The sequence below is a fragment of the Passer montanus genome, unplaced genomic scaffold, assembly GCF_014805655.1.
Source record: "Passer montanus isolate IOZ18808 unplaced genomic scaffold, ASM1480565v1 scaffold111, whole genome shotgun sequence".
NCBI classification, from domain to species: domain Eukaryota; kingdom Metazoa; phylum Chordata; class Aves; order Passeriformes; family Passeridae; genus Passer; species Passer montanus.
Window position 1 is genome coordinate 1 of NW_024357725.1, and position 21,808 is coordinate 21,808.

Consider the following 21,808-nt stretch of genomic DNA (forward strand, 5'->3'; position numbering starts at 1 on the left):
GTGATACAGGGATACAGGGTGTTTTTCCCAAAAAATAGAAATTTCCCAGTGGAATAAGATCAGAAAGAGACTTCAGAGATGTCCATGTAAGCATTTATTGGGTTGGAAATGTGGTGTGGTTTCCATCCCAGCACAGGGCTGCACCCCAAACAGGCACAGTGAGGCAGGAATTGCTGCTCCAGTTGTGCGAGGCTGCACCGCCCTGCCGGCTGAAGCTGAGGGCAGCAAAAGGCACCTCCTGCACGCTGAGAGCCTTGCTCCTTACCTGGACACAGAATCTACTGCTTGATCAAGGAAAAAAACTGATATTAAAAAAGGCAGCAAGTGCAGAGTTAGTCTGAAAGCCAGGAGTGCCCTACAGTTCCCTTTTCCCAGTCCTTGGAGATTTTCCAGGAGGTGATTTAAAATCTAAATGTGTGAGCGGCTCTGCTGGTGGATTTATTTATTTTTTTTAATCAGTAGGAGCACTCAGGAATTCACTCCATGAGTTTACATTCAAGGAATTCGGGTGTGTGGGTGCACCCAGGATGGGTCCCCTCGAGGTGGGCGCTGCTGAGGGCTCCGGAACCTTCCTGAGGCAGCGGGAAGGATCCATTCCCAGCGGCACAAAGAGCTGGAAAAGAGGATTTCACCCCGTGGGACAAGGCCGGGCAGGACCCTCAGAGAGGAACCTGCAGGTTTGTTTCTGTTTGCATGGAGGGAGCCGCCCGTGGCAGGTGCAGGACACCACAGGGTGGATCTCTCCAAGACACCTCCGGGCAAAACCCGCATGGGATGGGGCTGGGCAGGACCCTCAGAGAGGAACCTGCAGGAATTCACTCCATGATTTACATTCAAGGAATTCGGGTGTGTGGGTGCACCCAGGATGGGTCCCCGGGAGGCGGGCGCTGCTGAAGGCTCCAGAACCTTCCTGAAGCAGCAGGAAGGATCCATTCCCAGTGGCACAAAGAGCTGGAAAAGAGGATTTCACCCCGTGGGACAAGGCTGGGCAGGACCCTCAGAGAGGAACCTGCAGGTTTCTTTCTGTTTGCATGGAGGGAGCCGCCCGTGGCAGGTGGAGAACATCCCTCCACATCTCTCCAAGACACCTCCGGGCAAAACCCGCGTGGGATGGGGCTGGGAAGAGCTGCCAGGCCACGAGAGGACCCAGTGGAGCAGAGGAAGGCTGAGCTGCAGCCCCCGGAGCCGCTCACGGCGCGCTCCCGCCGCCAAAGCGCGGCCGGATCTGGAAGGCCTCGCACTTCTTGTACTTCATGGTCAGCCCGTACTGCGGCGTGGCGTCCACGCGCTCGCCGGGCCGCAGGCTGAAGCGCAGCTGCTGCAGCAGCGTGGTGAGGAAGAGGAAGATCTCCCAGCGGCCGATGGTCTCGCCGAGGCAGCGGCGCCGGCCCAGCCCGAAGGACAGCACCTTCTCGCTCTCGGCGCGGCGCAGCTCCGCGCCCGCCGCGCTCAGGAACCGCTCGGGCCGGAAGGACCAGGGCTCCTTCCACAGCCTCCTGCGTGCGAGAAACACCAAACATTCCCTTTTATGATTTTTAGAAGTTGGAGCGTAATGACATGGTTATAAAAATAGAATTAGAGGAATAAAATTTGAATAATTGAGGTTAGGACAATATGAGGCTGTAGCCATGATATTTTAGTGAAAAATCCTCTGCTGGGATTTTTCCTGTCCTGAGGAGCTGAGAGCCTCAGGAAAGAAATGTAAACAATAACTGTGTGCTGCTGTGGAATGCCACAGGTGCATCTTCCATTGGTCCACGTGGATTGTTTTCAATTAGTGACCAACCACAGCCACAGCAGTCACAGGATTTTGTTATTGATTCCTATTCTATTCTTGTCTTGGTAGCCTTCTGATCTTCTTCTCTCTGTTCTTTTAGTATAGTTGTAATGTGGCATTTTAATATAATATATAACATAATAAATCAGCCTTCTGATGAAAATGGAGCCAAGCCTCGTGCCCTCACACAAGGGGTTGCCTAAACAAGATGAGACAATAAAAACAAAGAGTTACAGACATCCAGAATATATAACATAATTCATCAGCCTTCTGATGAAAATGGAGTCAAGCCTCGTGCCCTCACACAAGGGGTTGCCTAAACAAGATGAGACAATAAAAACAAAGAGTTACAGACATCCAGGCACCTTTTTCTGGGCAAAATAAGCTCAAGAAAGGACACATGTTAACAGAGGATTAACCCTTAAAAGCAACAGCCTGTTGCATGTTCATACACCTCACATGTATGAGGTGCATAAATTCCATTCAAACATAAATATGCATAAATTCCATTCAAACACAGGATTCTGGCTGGTCAGTGTCAGCTTCTTCCTCTGAATCCTGACAGGAAAAGTTGGTTTCTTCTGACAATGGAGCAATAAATTCTCTTTCTCTGAAAGATTTAGGTGCCCTGTGGCTGCTATCTTGGTGCAAGTACCTCATTCCTCTCTTTAAAAAAAGTACTTTGCCTAGCTTCTAGTTTGACATTGTAACTTAAAACTCTATCTTCCTAATATCTTAAGGAAATTAATACACCATAACTTTCTAACATAACACATACAATATTCATTTTAATATTTGCAAAAAGCCAGTCATAAAATAGGCATTTTTCACACTAGGACACAGAGGGGACACTGCTGAGGGTTTGGTCACAGGGTCACACAACAGCTCGTCCAGTGCCACCCCTGCCATGGCAGGGACACCTTCCACCATCCCAGGGTGCTCCAAGCCCTGTGCAGCCATAGGAATGTTCCCCCTGTTGATGGAGTGACCAAACCATCCTTTGTCTCCTTAAAAAAGAAAAAAGCCCAGAAGTTTCTTTCCTTAATTAGCAAGGAGGACACCTCACAGGACCTGGGGGGCTTCATCTCAAACTTAAGGATAGCTAACTGGACAGGAGCCAAAAAGTCCAGCCTGAGCAATTTACCAGAAAAAGAAGAGAACAAATAAACTAATGGCTTTTGTGAGGTGTTTTACCAGGAGCAGGAACCTTGCACCTGGCTTGGTTTTCCTCTGTTATTTTGCCTTTTATTAAAACTTTTCTGTTTCCAACACTTTCACAGAAGCCATCCTGCTGATTTTATCCCTTCTAAGGCAGCTGAGCTGGATGTGATGTAGATCTCCAAGAGCTCTGAGTCCTGGCTCCAAGAGACCACACATCATCCAGCCTGGCTTGGACACTTCCAGGGACCCAGGGGCAGCCACATCTCCTGTGCCAGGGCCTCCCCACCCTCCCAGGGAGGAATTCCTTCCCAATCTCCCATCCGTCCCTGCCCTCTGGCAGTGGGAGCCATTCCCTGTGTCCTGTCCCTCCATCCCTTGTCCCCATTTCCTCTCCAGCTCTCCTGGAGCCCCTCCAGGCCCTGGCAGGGCTCTGAGGTGTCCCAGCTCCAGAGCCTGGGTTCCAGCCCTGGGGCACTGTGACAGTTTTGACACCTGCAATGGGGTCAGTGGCCAAAACCCCTCCTTGCAGAGAGCTTTGCAGCACTGCCTCACTCCACCACCCAAACCCACCCCTGGCAAGCCCTGGCCCTGATCTACAGCACCAGCTCGTGTCACACTCCATCAGCTCAGCCCGTTGAAACCCCAGCTCCAGGCTCGGGCTCTGTTTGTCTGGCCAGACACCAGAGATGGATTTAATTCCATCCATTTAATCCCAGCAGCCAGAGAACCTGCAGCTTCAGCACGGGATGAGCCAGCAGCCCTTCAAACAGGGAAAATGGGGACCAGGAGGGGTTTCTTGTTTTGAATCCTCTCAGCAGAACTGCCCAGCCTGTCCCATGGCAGCTGCTGGGAGGTGCCAGGTGGGATTTAACAGTGTCTCAGCTGGGAATTTCTGCTGGGATACAGGGAATCCTAAGAACAGCATTCCCACCCCACGTCCATGCAGGAGCAGGAGGGATATCAGGAGGTTTCTGGACTCTTTGGGTGTTTGGATACAAACATCTTGAGCTTTGATCCAAAACAGCCCCTCTGGGAACCCCCTGCTGAATCCCTGCTGGAATGTCTCTGCTGGGAAGCAGTGGAGGGGCAGGATGGGGCTCTGCTTCCCAGTGCCCCCACCATTCCCAAAGTGGATTACCAGCAACCACAGCACGATCCCATCCACTTTAACAGGGTCACGTCACCACATTTCTCTCCCTCAGAAAGGGGAGTGAGCAATTCCCATTGAGCACACCCAGAGCTGTCAGCTCGGATCACAGGATCTGCTGGGCAGCAGAATTTCTGATTCCTGACTATCCAGCAGCCTGAGCAGCACATCAATTAGATAATCCCTGGTGCCAGGGAGCTGCTGGACCAGGGGCCAAGTCAAGCTGGACCAGCTCCATGCCCAGCAGAGCCGAGGCTGGGCTCAGCATCAAACCCACACCATTTTTGGTCCAGTCTGCCCTTCCGTACATGATCCAGTAATTTTTTGGCACGAGGGTTGGCGTGATCTGAATGCCAAGAGCAGCCACAGCAGCCCGGATGAGCAGGGGGGTTTGGGATACTCACTCGTCGTGGTTCACCTGCCACTGGTTGATGAACACACAGGTGTCCTTGGGGATGTAGTAGCCGTTCAGCACGGTCGCTTTTGTGGTGCTGAAGGGAACAGAGGAGTTAGAGGAGATCCACAGCTCCTGACAAGCCAAAGCCCAGCGAGTCCTGCAGGGGTTTCATCTTCAAAGCCCTATTTGTGCCCTCAGGACTGGCTAGGAAATACCCCAGATTGTATTTGGGACGTTTAACAGTCTTGGTTTCACTTTCCTCCAGCAGAAAAATTCCAGTTTCACTTCACAGCTCGTTCCAGATGAGTTGTGATGTGGTTCTTCCCAAGCAAGGATGAAATATAAACCCAGGGGTGCTCTGCCAGCAAAGGTTTGTGGGGTGAAACCACCCTCAAAACAAAGGATTCAACCCCAGAGGGGCAACAACTTGAATATTTCCCCCTCACAGGGATCAAGTCCCCTCCAAAAACCCCAAAGGAGGTGTGGGCCGCTGCAGCCCGTACCTGTGTGGGATGGTGAAGGGCAGGAAGGAGGAATGCCTGAACATCTCCAGGATGAAGGCTTCCGTGCCATGGACACCCAGGGATGGGGAAACCTGCCTCAAACGGCTCGGGGAGGGAATCACTGCAGCTCAGAGGCCTCCTGGGGGCTTTGCTGGGTGGGCAGGGAGTTCTGGATGCTGAGAATTTCACACTTTCTGTGCTGACAGACTCTGACTCCCAGGAGAGCACTGCATTTGACCTGAGGCTGTGGAGAAGGCTTCCAAAATTCATTGATTGCCCTGGGATTATGGGTGTGTGGTTGATTGGAAGTGTGTGATGTCACAGGGTAGAAAACAGAGTTTGGAGTTTTAGAATACAGTAATATATAGCGAGCAAGTGGAGGTTTTAGGGCAGAGGCAGGTTGTTCTTCTTTACCTTCTTCTTCCAGGGTTTGGGTGGTATTTTGTAATTGGCAATTTTGTAATTCGGTGTCATTTCTTAATTGGAGAGTTTAGCCTTAAAAGACCTTGTAGCAAGAGATATTTAGTTATTTTGTGCCTTTTTAATGAAAGACTGCAGAACTCACTGCTGTGAGACTGCAACATAGACAAGAAATAAAAAACATCTGAGCCTGAAGGTGAATTATGGTCTAAACAGCCTTCAATCCCAACCTCAACAGAGGCAGAAAAAGGAAGCAAAGAACCAGCAGCAGGGGACACTTGCAGGCATCTCCACCCCCATCCAGGAGCTTCCAAGCCCTTACCTTGTCAAAGCTGCTGTAGTGCTCCTGCACAATTTTCTGCACGAAGGCGTTGAAGCGCCGGTTGATGTCCTTGAAGACCTCCAAGCTGACCTCAACCTGTCAGAGACTTTGTGGCACCCCTTTCCCCGCAGCAGACCCTCAGGTATGAACCAAAGATGGGTTAGGAGCTGGGGTGGACTCTGGGCTGAGACACCTGGAGCTGTGACAGCGCAGGACAGGAGAGGGGCAGAGCTGGGCTTCACTTGTGACCCACAGCTGTCACACTTCAGGAAACTCCTCACATTAAAAACCGGGTTTTTGCTAGCCAGGAGTGGAAGGAATGGGTCCCCCAACTTTTTGTCTGCATGCCAGGGAAGCAAAGGTGCTTTCTTAACCACAGGATCTTTTCTTCTCAAAGTTTTTTCCAGAGCTCTTGGCTAGAGGAGAGCTGATCCTGATTTGAGGACCACCGAGCAGCAACCACTCCCCAGCACATGAAACACAGCAGTGCCAGGGATCGTCCCTGAGATCCGTGGTGTGAAAAACAACCCTGCCTGCAGCGGGGCCAGCGGGATGGGTGCCCCCGCTCCCAGCTCTGCCAGAAACCCTGGATTCATAGAGTCCCCCAAGTTGGAAAGGACTCCTAAGGATCATCGAGCCCAGCTCCCAGCTCCTCACGGGGAAAAGTCCTTCTGAAAGCCCCGAGCAGGGCTGGGAGGAGGCTGGCTGTCAAATCCCCCCTTCCCTCGGGTTCGGCAGGGTGCCACAGCCACCCACGGGACACCTGCGGGGGAGATTCCGGGGGCCCTGGGGACCTCGCAGGCAGCCGGTGCCGCCCAGCCAGGACCCCTCCCCAGCTCTCGGCAGCGCAGGACCCGCAAGGGGGGCACGACCGCCGGGACCCCCCAAAACCTCCTTCCAGCAGGTGGGGGGAGGATGCTGCTGGGGTCGGCGGGGCTGTGCATCACCGGGGGATGCTGGCAGAGCCCCCAGCCCCGTCCCTGGCGGTGCGGTACTCACCTCGGGAGCGGTGCGGAGCGGCGGGAGGGGCCCGGTCCCGCGGCAGGTGCCCGCCCCCCGCCGCTCCTGCTTTATATGCATCGCCCCGCGCGCTGATTGGCCGGGCCGCCTCCCGTCACGTGACCCCCCCAACTCCCCAAGAACTCCCCGGACCCCCCCAGGCCCCCCCAGCCCAGGCTGCGCGGCAGGCGGGGGCAGGGTTAGGGAAGGGAAAGGGGGTCCCGAAAAGTCGTGGCGTGGGGTGCGGGGGTGGGGGGGTGCCGGTGCCGCCCGTGGGTTCCAGCCCGGGGCGGGCATCGCGTGCGAGCAGGGCGGGATGTTTGGGCAAACCCGCACCGCCCCGGTCACTCCAGTCACGCTACCGGCAGGATCTTAAAGGCGCCGGGCCCGCGCCCCGCCGCTCCCCAGGACCCCCCCGGGGGCCGGCCCGGCTGTCCTGCTCGCCCCCAGACCCAGAGGGCTCCGTGCGGCCGCGCCCCGCTGCCCGAGCCCCGGGACATCCGCGGTGTGCGGAGCCGCGGGGACAGCGGCAGCGTGGGAAAACGCCCCGGGCAGCGGCGTGCGGGCCCGGAGGGGGGGATTGAGGGATTCAGCCCCCTCGGGGCTCCGCGAACACGCGGGGATGGGCGCGGACCGGCCCCCGCGGGGTTCAGCAGCTCCGCGGGGCCGTGCCCGCTGTGCCCGCTGTGCCCGGTGAGCAGAGCGCGGCCACCGCCCCGCGCCTGTCCCCCCACAACGCGCTGCGGGACCACCCCACGGCTCCACGGGGACCCCGCGGGGACGTGGGCGGCGGGGCAGCCCCGGGGGTCACGGCCCTGGCTGCCCCGGCCCGGTTAAAGATTGTCCAGGTTCGCGTGAGAAGCCGCCGTGCCCTGTGTCACCTCTGTCCCCTGGGGACAGGGCGACCCGAGGGGCGAGGTGGGGCTGGGATGGGGCACAGGGCGCAGCCGGAGGGAGGGGCGGGTGTTCAGGGTCCGAAGGGGGGCTCGGGCAGAGTTTGCAGCCCCCAGCCCCGCTCCCCGCGGGGTGACAGGCCAGGTCGCGCCCTGCAGGGAGGACAAGGGGGACCAGCCCGCTCCCAAAATCTGTCCCTGCCGCCCGCAATCCTCGCTCCCAGCCCAGCCGCCACGAGGTGGGAGATAGGCCAGGGGGTCCCGCCCCGCCGGGGGGTCCCAGAGGTGGCATTAGGGACATCGCGTGCGAAGGGGTTCCGGCCAGACCCGGGAGGACCGTCCTGGTCACTCGCAGTCACGCTATGGGTGGGTGGGGGGGGAAATGGATTTTAAAGGACCAGGGCGGTGGCCTCCCGTCCAGGAGCCTGGCCCGGGGTCAGGGCGGCGCCGGAGCAGCTCAGGAGCAGCTCCCCCCACGGCTGGCTGCGGGCTGGGGAGCTCCTGGGGGTCCCCAGCACTGGCGACAATCGTCGGTGTCTCTGCCGCAGGATGCTGCATCACCTGCGAGGGGACGGCGCTGCCGCTGTCATTTGTGTCCCCTCGACAGGACACGGTCATCCCAGCCCTTTCCAGCCGCGAGGGGAGTGCCACCTGAAGTGTCCCCTCTCAGCGCCCGGCGACACCGAGCGGTGCCCGCGCTGCGGGGCTGCTGACCACGAGTGTCACCAAGGTGCCCCACGGCTGGGGACACTCGTCGGGGCGTCCGTAAATCCCGGCCGGGGACGGCTCTGGCACCTCGCACAACGCCGGGCACAACGCTCTGTGTGTCTGTCCGAGTGTCCCCGCGTCCCTCCCGAGCGCCCACGCCGTGTCCCCGCACAGACGCGCCCTGCACGCACGGAGCCCCTCCGTGTGCGGGGACAAGCTCGGGGACAGGCTCGGGGACAGGCTGCCAGCCCCCTCCGTGTCCCTGTGCGTGCTCGTGCCACACATGCCGTGCCACGCGTGCCTGCGGGCACCGTCACCCTGCCGCTCCCGCCCGTCCCCGCACGCACAGCCCGATCCCCACCGCGGGGCCGTGACCCACGGAGGGGACAGCGACACCCGGCAGGGACAGGGGCTGGCAGCGTCCCCGCGGCCGCCCCACGCAGCGCCGGGGACCCGCGGGCTCAGCGAGGGGCGGCGGCAGGGGCTGGGGGCGGTTTTGGGGTGTTTTGAGGGTGTTTTTGAGGTGGTTTTGGGGTGTGAGGCTGCCTGGCACGCAAGGCAGCAGCTCTTAACGCTGTTCTCATCAGGAGGCATCCTGCCCTGGCACGGCTTGGCAGCCACCGGGGTGGAAGAGGGTCCTGGGGAACCTCTCCGGGACTCTCCCCAAATTCTCCGAGTTTTGGGATGCGATGGATGAGGAGTGGGTGGGTTCAGCAGCAGCACAAGGTCTGAAATGCTGCTGGGAAGGGCGGGGGGTCACTCAGCCCCCAGCCCCAACCCTGCCCCATGCCGTGGGTCCGGGTAGATCCACAGGGATGGGAGATGCAGCAGCCGGACAAAGCCCGCTCCTGCAGCCTGCCTCCCCAAAAGCGATCCCAAGGGTCCTGCCGGGGCCGGGAGGGCTGCGGCATTCCCGGGAATTATCAACAAGAATATTAGCAGCCGGCGTTTTGTAATTGTTCTTGCCAAACATTAATGAACGGCGTCATTGCTATTAACGAGCCTGATTAGACCAGATGTTGAAAGCCTTTATTAAATATTAGCTCAGCTTTTACCTGGGCCAAATTCCCCCTGGAATTTCCGAAGATTGAAGGAAACTTTGGGCCAAACCCCCAAGCTCGGCTCATTCCTGCTCATCCCAGCTGCACTTCCCAAACTGCCCCGCCTGGAGAAGCAGCCCCGCTGGCTCGAGCATTTCCCTGTCGGGTGTCACCCAATGTTTTGGAGGGATGAACACTGCCCCAGCCTTGCCCCGTGCTGCCCCTTCACCTCTCCTATCTGCCGGGCTCACCTCCTCCCCTCTGCCCCGCCACTCCTCCTCCTCCTCCTCCTCCTCGCTGCCTGTTTGCCCCGGAGGAGCCGGGGGAAGCGAGCCAGCCGCCTTCTCACGCAAACCTGGCCAATCGTTAACCTGAGCCTGGCTCTGCCCCCGGCCAGGATGATCCTGCTGCCACCGCTCCCGGGACCTGCCCCGTGGTTCCCCAGGGATGGATGAGCATGGCTGTGGATGCCTTGTCACAAACGTGTCCCCTCGCTCACAACCTGCAGCTCCCAGCACCTCCAGAGTGGCCATGGAGGTGACAGCTCTCTCTGGCTGCTGGGAACAGTCTGGCCAGCCCAGAACAGCTTTTTGGGGAAATACTGGCACCCACATTCCATAGGCAAGCAATGCTGACAACAGGTCCTACATCCTCCCCAAGGCAGGCTTTAGGGACTCCCTTCTTCCTCCCAGTCCTGGGGACCCCCTTCTGCCTCCCCAGAGCAGAATCCAGGGCCTGGCCCGGGAGGAGAAGTCACCATCCATGGCCCAGAGCCTGCTGGAGGGGGGAGAGGCTCTTCCCTGGCGTCTTGGGCAGGCTCCAGCCAGGGTCAGCCCCGCTCGTTAATGGGTAGCTATTCCCAGAGCGTTTGCAGCGGGAGGGGGGAGATAAATACCCGGTGGTGCAGTGAGGAGAGAGCTTCGACAGCCGTGGACGTCCAGGGGGCAGGAGAAGGAGGACCAGGCAGAGGAGAACGAGGTGACAGGAGAAGAAGGTTGAGGAGACAGAGGAGGATTCCTGCTTGCTCCTGGTGCCAATCCCCACCAGGAGCCTAAAACCAACCAGGTAGGAGACAGACAGTGTGTTTTGGGAGGGGTTGAACATGGATGTAGGACCAGGGAGGTCACATTTGGGTGCCCCTGCTCTCCCAGTGAGCTGTGTGTTCCCACAGAGCAGCCAGAAGAGGTTTGAGCCCTACCGGTACCTGGTGGTGTCGGTGGCCAACGTCATCTGCGCCATGTGCTTCGGGAAGCGCTACGAGCACGAGGACCAGGAGCTGCTCAGCCTGGTGAATTCCACCGAGGAGTTCACTGACGTGGCTGCTGCTGGCAACCCCGCCGACTTCATCCCCGTGCTGCGCTACCTGCCCAGCCGCAGCATGAGGCTGTTCATAGACTTCAACAGGTACTTCGTCAGCTTCCTGCAGAAGAGGGTCAAGGAGCACTACGAGACCTACGACGAGGTAAGGGCTTGCAGGAGCCTCTGCTCTCCTCCCCTCTCTGTCAGCGAGCTGTTTGTGTTCTGGCAGCCAAGCAGCAATGGCCGTTGTCTCTCCCCAGTCCTCCTTCTCACAGAGTTGTAGGATATTGTGGAATCATGGAATGTCCTGACTTGGCTCACGTATGGATCATCCAATCCAGCCCCTGGCCCTGCACACACACCCCCACAATGCCACCCTGAGCATCCCTGAGAGCATTGTCCAAAGTGTCCTGGAGCTCTGGCAGCCTTGGGGCTGTGCCCATTCCCTGGGGAGCCTGGGCCGAGCCCCACCACCCTCTGGGGGAGGAACCTTTTCCTGGTGTCCCACCTGAACCTCCCTGGTCTCAGCTTCATGAGCCTCTCAGCGTCTCCTCCCTTCCCTGTGTGATGTGGCCAGTCTGGGGGCTGAACCTCGTGTTCCTCGGAGAACCCTCTCCTTGTTTCCACACAGGGACCCTGGGAGATAAGAGACGATGCTCCCCAGAGCTCATGTGGCCCCAGGTTCCCCCAGCACCGGGCAGGGCTGCCCAGGAGCACCCACCCCTCTGCAGCCCTGCCCCATCACCTTGTCTCCTCTTCCTCCCAGAACAACATCCGGGACATCACGGACTCCCTCATTGAGCAGTGCCTGGACAAAAAAACGGGAACAAACACGGCCACGCAGATCCCCAAGGAGAAGATCGTCAACCTCGTGAATGACCTTTTTGGAGCAGGTATCCTCCCACCTTTCCTCAGCTCTGGCAGAGGCTCTCAGGTTTTCTCCAGCTCCTCCTGTCTGACCCTTCCTTGTCCCGCACCAGGCAGCTGGTTTGGGTCTAAGCACTCGCTCTCCTGCTCACTGGGATACCTCCAGAGACCAGTCTGGGACCTCAGCTCTGGAAAAGTGAAGGGCCTGGGTTATACAGCTCAGCTGATCCTCACAATCCACAGCGTTCTTTCCTGGCTGAGGGAGATGTCTGTGGGCTGATTCACCTTTCTGTGGAAATTCCCCCAGTTCTGGAGAAGCTGTACAAACCTGACACAACCCAGCAGCAGGACAGGCTGAGAGAGCAGAATATTTTAGCAAAGTTTATTATGGCAGAATAATGCCCCAAGCCTTGCAGCGTGCCCAGGATGTCCCCTGGCTCCTCAGCCAGCCCAGACGGCCCTGTGTGACGGCCAGCCCTCAGGCCAGGGTGGGCGCTGTGCTGAGCTCACCCACACCCCATCCTCTTTGCCCAGGCTTCGACACCGTAACCACAGCCCTGTCCTGGAGCCTCATGTACCTTGTGACAAACCCCAACATCCAGAGGAAGATCCAGGAGGAGCTGGGTGAGTCCAGGACCCGCATCCCCCGGGCCCAGCCCTGTGTGCTCAGCCCTGTCTGAGCCTGTTGCTGCTCCACCTCCCCAGACCGCACCATCGGGTGGGAGCGGCGGCCGCGGCTGTCGGACCGGGGCACGCTGCCCTACACGGAAGCCTTCATCCTGGAGATGTTCAGGCATTCCTCCTTCCTGCCCTTCACCATCCCACACAGGTACGGGCTGCAGCGGCCCACACCTCCTTTGGGGTTTTTGGAGGGGACTTGATCCCTGTGAGGGGGAAATATTCCAGCTTGTTGCCCTTGTGGGGTTGAATCCTTTGTTTTGAGGGTGGTTTCACCCCACAAACCTTTGCTGGCAGAGCACCCCTGGGTTTATATTTCTTCCTTGCTTGGGAGGAACCGCATCAAAACTAATCTGGAACGAGCTGTGAAGTGAAACTGGAATTTTTCTGCTGGAGGAAAGTGAAACCAAGACTGTTAAACGTCCCAAATACAATCTGGGGTATTTCCTAGCCAGTCCTGAGGGCACAAATAGGGCTTTGAAGATGAAACCCCTGCAGGACTCGCTGGGCTTTGGCTTGTCAGGAGCTGTGGGTGTCCTCTAACTTCTCTTTCCACCTGTGTTCCCTTCAGCACCACAAAAGTGACAGTGCTGAATGGTGGTGGGCTGGCAGAGCTGCTCCAGGGACGAGGTGGCCTTGAGGCACCACATTACAGCTCATGGAGGACACAACTGTCCCCCCAAACCACCCCTTTGGAGCAGCCTGGCAGTCCCCTGAGGATGCAGAAGAACCTTTGGGCTTGCCCAGCTCTCCATCTTTTCTCTCCCCAGCACCACCAAGGACACGGTGTTGAACGGCTACTTCATCCCAAAGGATCGCTGCGTGTTCGTCAACCAGTGGCAAGTGAACCACGACGAGTGAGTACCGTGGGAGGCACAAACCCTCCTCTGCTGGCAAACAGGTCCTTTCCTGTGCTGACAGACAGGTCCCCTCCTGCAGTGACAAGCAGGACCCCTCCCGTGGCGTCAAACCATCAAGGAAGTTCTTCCCGACAGTTCCCACCTTCCAGTGTCCCCCCCACACCCACGATCAGGAGAAACCATCTCACCACTGATGTTCTCCTTCCAGGAAGCTTTGGAAGGACCCAGAAACCTTCAACCCCGAGCGTTTCCTCAGCGCTGACGGGACCAAAGTGAACAAGGAGGACGGGGAGAAGGTGCTGGTGTTTGGCCTGGGGAAGAGGAGGTGCATCGGGGAGAACATTGCCAGGTGGCAGGTGTTCCTCTTCCTGGCCACGCTGCTCCAGCAGCTGGAGTTCAGCGTCTGCGAGGGCGGCAGGGTGGACATGACCCCGCTCTACGGACTGTCCCTGAAGCACAAGAGGTGTGAGCACTTCCAGGTCAGGCAGCGCTTCCCCACGAAGGGCAGGAGCTGAGTGGTGGGAGCAGACAGCCCCAGGGTGTCCTGGCAGCAGAGCTGGGTCTGGAACGACTTTGTGGGGTGATGGGATAAACTGAAACCGTCAGGACTTCTGCTTTATCTGCTTCATTTTGTAGCAGTTGTTGCCCGTTTTGCTTCCTGGTGTTTCTGTTGTTGGATATTCCATTAAATGTTGGCTGTTCCACCACACCCCGTCTTGGGCTGTATCCTCTGGGAGTCACTCTCTGATGGATGCAGGACAGCCAACCCATGCCACAACCCCACAGCCCCCACTGGTGCTTCAGAATTACAGAATTTTAGGATTGTTTAAGTTGGAAAAGGCTTTATTATCGTCAAGCCCAGCAGTGCCAGGGCCACCACTAGCCCGTGTTCCCATGTGCCACATGTTTTAACACCCCCAGGGATGGAGACTCCACCACTGACCACCTTCATGGTGGAGAAGTTTTCCCAATATCTAAACCCCCCCAGGGGCAACTTGAGCCTTCATCTGCCTCCTCCACCATGGTCATAGTGGCCCTGGAGGACACAAGGTAGGACACAAGGAAGGAGACGAGGTGGGACACAAGGGAGGACACAAGGAAAGACACAAAGAAGGACACAAGGCAGGACACAAGGGAGGACACAAGGCAGGACACAAGGGAGGACACAAGGGAGGACACAAGGCAGGACACAAGGGAGGACACAAGGAAGGACACAAGGGAGGACACAAGGCAGGACACAAGGAAGGAGACGAGGTAGGACACAAGGGAGGACACAAGGAAAGACACAAAGAAGGACGCAAGGGAGGACACAAGGAAGGACACAAAGAAGGACACAAAGGAGGACACAAGGAAGGACACAAGGCAGGACACAAGGAAGGACACCTTCAGCCCTGGCTGCTGGGAAAGCCAAACTGCTGCTGTTCCGGGCTGGAACAAAGGTGTTTTCACGGCAGGAAGAGAATGAGACCCAGGAACTGCTTCAGCTCAAACCCAAGAGTTTACATTGGCTGCCAGTCAGCCCGTGCCAGCAGAGCCAGATGCCTCCTCTCCCCAGCTTGGCACGCAAAGCCACCCCTGCCAACCCCAGCTCCTGGCAGTGATGACACAGCCACAAGCACAACCCTGGCTCAGCACGCTCTGTCCTGCACCCATTCCAGGAGAGGGTTCTGCCCCCACAGCCCCAGACCCCGAGCAGTGGGGCTCCAGCCAGAGCTGCTGCCATGTCCAAATGCCAATCACTCATCAGGCGTTGCACAAAAGCTTCCCAGAAGAGGCAGAGATGAAAGCGTGGTGGGGAAGGGAGCGGGGAAGCCGATTGCCCAAGACTTCAGGGAGATCCTGGCTTGTCCAGACCTGCTAAACCAGCCTGGGGGAAAAGCAGTGACTCTGTGTGTCCAGGCCCTGCTTGGTCACCAGTGTGTGGTGGCACACCGAGGTGACACAGCTCAGAGCCACCCGAATTCTTTGAGCCAGCACAAGCAGCCGTTGGCATCACACCAGCTTTGTCTTCCCCGCTTAACGTCACGATCCAAATGTTGTGGGAAAAGCACCAGAGGGGAAGGTCCAAACCTGCTGCAGGCTCCTAGAGGCCTTGAAAAAAATGTGGAAGGATGGTTGAGGACAACCCACAAGGTTCACCAGCCGAATAACAGCTCCACAAACTATGACAAGGACACAGGTCAATGCATCAGAGTCCAAAATACACTTCCCACAAGGGACATCCCACTGGTCAAAGCACCAAAATCCCAAACCCACTTCCCACAAGGAACATCCCACAAGTCAATGCACCAAAATCCCAAACCCATTTCCCACAAGGAACATCCCACTGGTTAATGCACCAAAATCCCAAAATTACTTCCCACAAGGAACATCCCACAAGTCAATGCACCAAAATCCCAAACCCATTTCCCACAAGGAACATCCCACTGGTCAATGCACCAAAATCCCAAACCCACTTCCCACAAGGAACATGCCACAGGTCACTGCACCAAAATCCCAAACCCACAAGGAACATCCCACTGGTCAATGCACCAAAATCCCAAACCCACTTCCCAGAAGGGACATCCCACAGGTCAATGCCTCAAAATCCCAAACCCACTTCCCAGAAGGGACATCCCACAGGTCAATGCACCAAAATCCCAAACCCACTTCCCAGAAGGGACATCCCACAGGTCAATGCATCAAAATCCCAAACCCACTTCCCACAAGGAACATCCCACAAGTCACTGCACCAAAATCCCAAACCCACTTCCCACAAGGAACATCCCACAAGTCAATGCACCAAAATCCCAAACCCACTTCCCACAAGGGACATCCCACAACTCAATGCACCAAGATCCCAAACCCACTTCCCACAAGGAACATGCCACAGGTCACTGCACCAAAATCCCAAACCCACTTCCCACAAGGGACATCCCACTGGTCAACGCACCAAAATCCCAAACCCACTTCCCACAAGGAACACCCCACAAGTCAATGCACCAAAATCCCAAACCCATTTCCCACAAGGAACATCCCACAGGTCAATGCACCAAAATCCCAAACCCACTTCCCACAAGGAACATGCCACAGGTCAATGCACCAAAATCCCAAACCCACTTCCCACAAGGAACATCCCACAGGTCAATGCACCAAAATCCCAAACCCGCTTCCCACAAGGGACATCCCACAGGTCACTGCACCAAAATCCCAAACCCACTTCCCACGAGGGCCATCCCAAAGAAGCATTCCCCTGCTGCAGGGAAGGCGGTATCATCCACTGGAGGTGCACCTCGGTGCCTAGCCTGGTGACTCAGAAGAGCACTGAGATTGCTGGGGCCTCGTCAGTGCCGTGCTGTCCCCGTGGGGTGGACTTGGCCCCGTGGGACGCGCGGTGCTGGCCCCGCTGTGGGACACAGCCTCGTTTGCTGCAGCCTTTGCGTGACTCCTGCGCCCCAAAGGCTGGCTGGGTGTGCTGATAAGGCTGCAATAAGCAGGAGCAGATAGGAAGAACACAGGGATTGTTTTTTCCCCCCTTGCAGATGAGAGTTTTATAGCCCTGGGGCAGATAAGCAGCTTAATATTAACAACTGTGGTGTGGAACAGCCTCTTGCTGGTGGGAGGACTACCCAAGCTCCATTCCTAGAGAGCTGAAGAAGTCACCTCTGTGTCAGGATGGAGCAGGGGAAGGGAAGAGAAGAGGCTGGAGGAGAGAGACATGGGCAGGGAAATTATCCTTGCCTTCTCTTCATGAGGCGTGAGGCAAAGCAGCCACTTTATAACTCCCTGCCAACATTTAGCACCTCTCCCTCTCCTGATACCTATGGAACCAGCCCATGGAGCTGTGGAAGACCTTTCCAGGTATTCCACAAGGCAGGAGGGACCCCTGAGGCCTTTCTGCATGTTCAGCACTCCTTGGACATCCCTTCCAACAGGCCAGACCCCAGGAGAGGCTCCAGCTTTCCTGCTCTAGTCCAGAAAATCACAGCATGGAATCTCCTGAGCTCGAAGGGACCCCAAGGATCATCAGTCCAGCCCCTGCACAGACACCCCAACAATCCCACCCTGTGCCTCAGAGCATGTCCAAACACTCCTGGAGCTCTTGGGGCCGTGTCCATTCCCTGTTCAGTGCCCCACCACCCTCTGGGCAAGGAGCTGTTCCCTGGTATCCAGCCTGAACCTCTCCTTTTCACCACGGCTGCTGTGAAAGCCTCAGCAACTCACAGCAGGTGAGAGGCTCCAGCTCCCCTATCTTTGCCTGCCCCTAATGACCTTCCTCAATTAAGCCCTCCAATTACTCCCCGGGCAGTCTGCGAGCACCACGGTTTCGTTACTGGAATCAGGGCTGTGATAAGCCAGGGAAGCTTTGATCACTCCATGGAAAATTGCTTTTATGGATGGTTTTAAAGTGAGTCATGAGTCCAGCCGCGGCAGCAGGGCTCCAGCTCCACTTCCAAATGCTGCCAGCACCCTCATTCCTGTAGGACAAGCTCTGGGCAGACACAGGCTTCTCCCTCTGGCTGGGACACCTGCCTGATGCCAGCGCTCGGGCTGCTGGCATCTCCTCTCTGGGGAGTCAGTCCCTGGCCCCAAAATGGGCCAAAACAACCACTTGTGACTCTGCTGAGTGGAATAGAGGAGTTGCTCTAACACCCAATAGCCTTCCCAATTAAAAGTGAGCCCTGCATCTCTAATTTCTGTCCTTTGGCTGTTTGGGATCTGTTATCAGGAGTCATCTCCCCGTGGGGATTAATAAGTCTCACTTTTGCTGTTTGTCCCCAGCACTAATGACAGAGGAAAACCCCCCAATGCCACCATTGGGATCTGTTATCAGGAGATAATCAGGATCCCAATCCTCCCCGTGGGGATTAATAAGTCTCACTTTTGCTGTTTGTCCCCAGCACTAATGACAGAGGAAAACCCCCCAATGCCACCTTTTTCTTTGCATCTACACAGGCACAGAACTCCACACTGGTTTCTGCCTTTTGGGAGGAATAAAAATCTCTGCTCAGCCTCCCTGAGCAGCTTCTGGGGTGCTGGAGCTGGTGGGTGAGGAAGCTGCTGGTTCTCCAATCCATCCTGCTTGGCCCTGTGGGTGGAGCCGAGCTGGATCCAAAGGAGCTGGGCACATTAAACCCAGCACGTGGCTCTGCTCCAGCAGCGCTCCCAAATCAGCCCGAGCCCTTTTCCCTCCTGCCACCCTGCCCTGCCTCCTCCTGGAGGGAAGGAGGCTGAGTTTGGAACGATCGATCGCCCAGTGCCATCGCAGGTACAATGTACCTGTGAATCAGAGGGCAAGGATGGAGTTTGTCCCCAGGCTGAGAAGGGAACAGCAGAGATGCAGAGATAGCTCCTCCCTGCACGCAAAGCCCTGCTCAGGAAAAGCTCTGGGATCCCAGGAATTCCCTCAAACCGGGCTGCACACCCACCCTGGCAGGATTTTCCTTGGGCTGAGAGATGGGAGCACCAGGGACCACCAGGTCCCACGAGCACTGGCAGAGTGAGCCAAAAGCCTCTGGGATGGTGGATGCTCCTCAAACTCTGCAGGATGTGGGCTGGAGAGCTGGGATGCACTCGGGGCTGGCTGTGCCCTGGGTGTCCCCAAGGCTGGCCCTGGTGGCAGCACGGCAGTGGGAGGTGGGGTCACACAGAGGGACAGGCTCTCATGTCCCCCCCACAGCAACAAGTCCCCACTCTCACCCCTAAAATCATCTCCCCTGACCCCTGTCAGGGTGGGGAGAGCAGGGCTGGTGCTGTCGGGGTGGGGGACACAGGCAGAGGGGGGGTGTCCCATCCCAGAGATGGAAAGCCACCTGCTGACACCAGCGTCCCCAGCCTGCTGCCCTTAATTAAAAACATCCCGGGAGCGAGGGCTGTCCGGGAGAGCCCTGAAACGAGGCTGTCCTCCGCACCCGAGGGGGATTTGGGGTTGGCTTGGGCAAGAGGCACCCCGAGAGGCAGGACTGGGATGGAGAGGGCAGGTTCCTAACTCACCGAGGCACCGCTGTCCCCGAACGCCCTCCGGTGGCACCTGTGACACAGCTCCGCCGGTGGCACCGAGCAGCGCCGGGCTTCACCGCTGCCGGGACATTTCTTTGCCATTTGGGGAGGGGGATCTGTCTGAGACGGACCCCCCTGCAGAGCATCCCGCATCCCGCAGAGCCCCCGGAGCCCTGGGAGCCGCAGAACCGGCCAAACGCCGCTCCCTTCGGGGCTTCTCCGGCTGGAAGGGGAATTCTCCCGGCTGGAATGAGCCGGGAGCTGTCGCGCTGGCTTTACCCGGCTGTTCCCATGTTCCCAGCCACCGGACCCTCCTCTGCCTCGTAGATCGCTTCCCTTTCCTCTCCGCCCCTCTCATCCCCCCGAGCTCGGAGCCAGCCGGGCACGCAGAGCCGCGGGACAGGCGACTTTCCATCCTTCGCTCCCCTGGGATTTCACCCTCAGCTCCTCCTCTGCTGCATTTCCCCCTTTTTTTTTCCCTTTATTTTCTGCTTCCCTGCCGATCCCAGCCGGCTGAAGGGCCCCCTCTCCTGGAGATGTCCATCCCAGCCTGGCGGATCCATCCTTCCCTTCCAGCCAGGCCATCCCCACCCTCAAACCAAGGCCCTTCCCGGGAAAAATTCCAGCCGGGGCTGGAATCCCCGCACGGAGCAGCCTCGGGGCAATCCCCTGGTCCTTGCAGCCAGCCCGGGGGATGCTGAGGCTCTGGGGCAAGAAGAAATCCCGGTGCCAGAGGATTTCCCTGTTCCTGGGTGAGATGGAGCGGGCACCGCTCCCCACCCAGCTGGGTCTGTGCCCGGTTTTCCCCACCGGGGAGGGGGCTCCAGGCTCCAGCGGTGCCGTGCTGAGGATTTTTGTGCCATTCCGGTTCCCGGGCACCCCAAACTCGCCGTGACCGTGCAGGGCAGGGCCGGGTGCGCGCCCCGGGCTCGCTGACCGCGGGTGCACTGCTGCACTTTCAGCTGCTTTCAGTTCCTCCCAGAAGGAGCCTGGGGGAGGATGGAGCCCCTTCCACACCCCCCGAGGCCAGAGGAACATTCCAGACTCCGGGGGAACTCGGGGCCCGCCCCAGTGACGCGGCCCTGGATCTTTCCTGGCGCTGGTGGAGCAAGGATGTGCTCCCTAAAATTGGGCTGGGCTTTGCATCCCGTGCATCCCTGGTGCTGCACCCCGACCTCCCCTGTCCCCTGCGGTCCCTTTGTCCCCATGGAATCAGAGAATGGGTTGGAAGGTACCTTAAAATCACCTATTCATTCTATTAATTGTATTAATGTATTCTGTATTGTGATGTCATATCATGTTGTTACATGACACTATAATATGTTATGCTCTCTGATACGTTTAGGTGACGTCATGCTATATATTATTAGTCATTTGAGCAATTGTATTGCATTATTGTTACTATTAATAACAATAATTCTACATACAATGTCTCCTAGGACCACAGAATCGAGGAATGGGCTAGGTTGGAAGGGACCCTAAAGATTATTTTATGTTACATTATATTACATATTATATTATATTATATTATATTATATTATATTATATTATATTATATTATAATTTTTTAATTGTCATTTGACCATTTATCGTTATTTATTGCAGGCTTTGTAATGCTTTTTATTCTTTTATTGGCGTTTTAGCATCACTTCAGTACTACTTTGCACCCGTGTGAGCACGCACCGGGCAGGAACCGGGGGTCGGTCCCGGTCCCCGTGCTGCTCCTGGGGCGGGTCCCGGTGCCGGTGCGGGCCCGGCTCCCGCTGCCACTCCCGTTTGTGTTCCCGGTGCGGGTCCCGCTCCCGCTCCCCTTCCCGGTGCGGGAGCGGTTCCCATTGCCGGTGCGGGTCCCACTGCCCGATGCCGGTCCCGGTGCCCGTGGGGATCCCAGCGCCGGGGCGGGTCCCCTGCTGCTGCCGTTCCCGCTGCGGGTCCTGCTGTCCCCGCCGTTCCGCTGTCGGTCCCGCTGGCCCCATTGTCTGTCCCTCTGTCCCGCTGTCGGTCCCTCTGTCCCGCTGTTCCCGCTGCCGGTCCCTCTGTCCCGCTGTCGGTCCCTCTGTCCCTCTGTCCCTCTGTCCCTCTGTCTGTCCCTCTGTCCCTCTGTCCCGCTGTCCCGCTGTCTGTCCCTCTGTCGGTCCCTCTGTCGGTCCCTCTGTCCCGCTGTCTGTCCCTCTGTCTGTCCCTCTGTCCCGCTCCCGCTCCCCTTCCCGGTGCGGGAGCGGTTCCCATTGCCGGTGCGGGTCCCACTGCCCGATGCCGGTCCCGGTGCCCGTGGGGATCCCAGTGCCGGTGTGGGTCCCCGTGCGGATTCCGTTCCCGGTGCGGGTCCCGTCCGCGCTGCGGGTCCTGCTGTCCCCCCCGTTCCCGCTGTCCCCGCTGCCGGTCTCTCTGTCCCGCTGTCCCCGCTGTGGGTCCCTCTGTCCCGCTGTCTGTCCCTCTGTCCCGCTGTCTGTCCCTCTGCCCCCGCTGTCTGTCCCTCTGTCCCTCTGTCTGTCCCTCTGTCCCTCTCTCCCTCTGTCTGTCCCTCTGTTCCACTGTCTGTCCCTCTGTCTGTCCCTCTGTCTGTCCCGCTGTCTGTCCTTCTGTGTGTCCCGCTGTCTGTCCCTCTGTCCCGCTGTCTGTCCCTCTGTCCCGCTGTCTGTCCCTCTGTCTGTCCCTCTGTCCCTCTGTCTGTCCCTCTGTCTGTCCTTCTGTCCCTCTGTCCCGCTGTCTGTCTCTCTGTCTGTCCCTCTGTCTCTCTGTGTGTCACGCTGTCTGT

General features: G+C 57.7%; 2 protein-coding genes across 2 annotated transcripts; one reads left to right on the plus strand and one right to left on the minus strand.

Annotated features, from left to right (window-relative positions):
- Positions 1–538: 538 nt before the first annotated feature.
- LOC120512852 (cytochrome P450 1A4-like) lies at positions 539–6,807 on the minus strand. The gene is made up of 5 exons (XM_039731616.1): positions 6,727–6,807; positions 5,728–5,823; positions 4,986–5,077; positions 4,490–4,576; positions 539–1,496 (listed from the first exon to the last, which is right to left on the minus strand). Exons 1-5 carry the CDS (start codon positions 6,805–6,807, stop codon positions 1,190–1,192), a joined length of 663 nt encoding a protein of 220 aa, XP_039587550.1. The 3' UTR covers positions 539–1,189.
- Positions 6,808–7,348: 541 nt separating this feature from the next.
- Positions 7,349–13,780, plus strand: LOC120512984 (cytochrome P450 1A5-like). Its single transcript, XM_039731875.1, has 8 exons — positions 7,349–7,419; positions 8,457–8,820; positions 10,539–10,829; positions 11,433–11,559; positions 12,068–12,157; positions 12,239–12,362; positions 12,982–13,068; positions 13,280–13,780. The coding sequence occupies exons 1-8, from the start codon at positions 7,349–7,351 to the stop codon at positions 13,584–13,586; spliced, it is 1,461 nt and encodes a 486-aa protein (XP_039587809.1). The 3' UTR covers positions 13,587–13,780.
- The last annotated feature ends 8,028 nt before the right edge of the window (positions 13,781–21,808 follow it).

What these genes read in the sequence shown, in the direction of transcription:
- LOC120512852 (XM_039731616.1), bottom strand. Translation starts at nt 6,807, where the DNA reads ATGCATATAAAGCAGGAGCGGCGGGGGGCGGGCACCTGCCGCGGGACC. An exon ending in CCCTTCACCATCCCACACAG is followed by an intron (nt 4,577 to 4,985) that starts GTACGGGCTGCA and finishes TGTTCCCTTCAG; the next exon opens with CACCACAAAAGCGACCGTGC. An exon ending in TGGCAGGTGAACCACGACGA is followed by an intron (nt 1,497 to 4,489) that starts GTGAGTATCCCA and finishes TCTCGCACGCAG; the next exon opens with GAGGCTGTGGAAGGAGCCCT.
- LOC120512984 (XM_039731875.1), top strand. Translation starts at nt 7,349, where the DNA reads ATGGGCGCGGACCGGCCCCCGCGGGGTTCAGCAGCTCCGCGGGGCCGT. An exon ending in CGCTGTGCCCGCTGTGCCCG is followed by an intron (nt 7,420 to 8,456) that starts GTGAGCAGAGCG and finishes TGTCTGTCCGAG; the next exon opens with TGTCCCCGCGTCCCTCCCGA. An exon ending in GGCGGCAGGGGCTGGGGGCG is followed by an intron (nt 8,821 to 10,538) that starts GTTTTGGGGTGT and finishes GTGTTCCCACAG; the next exon opens with AGCAGCCAGAAGAGGTTTGA.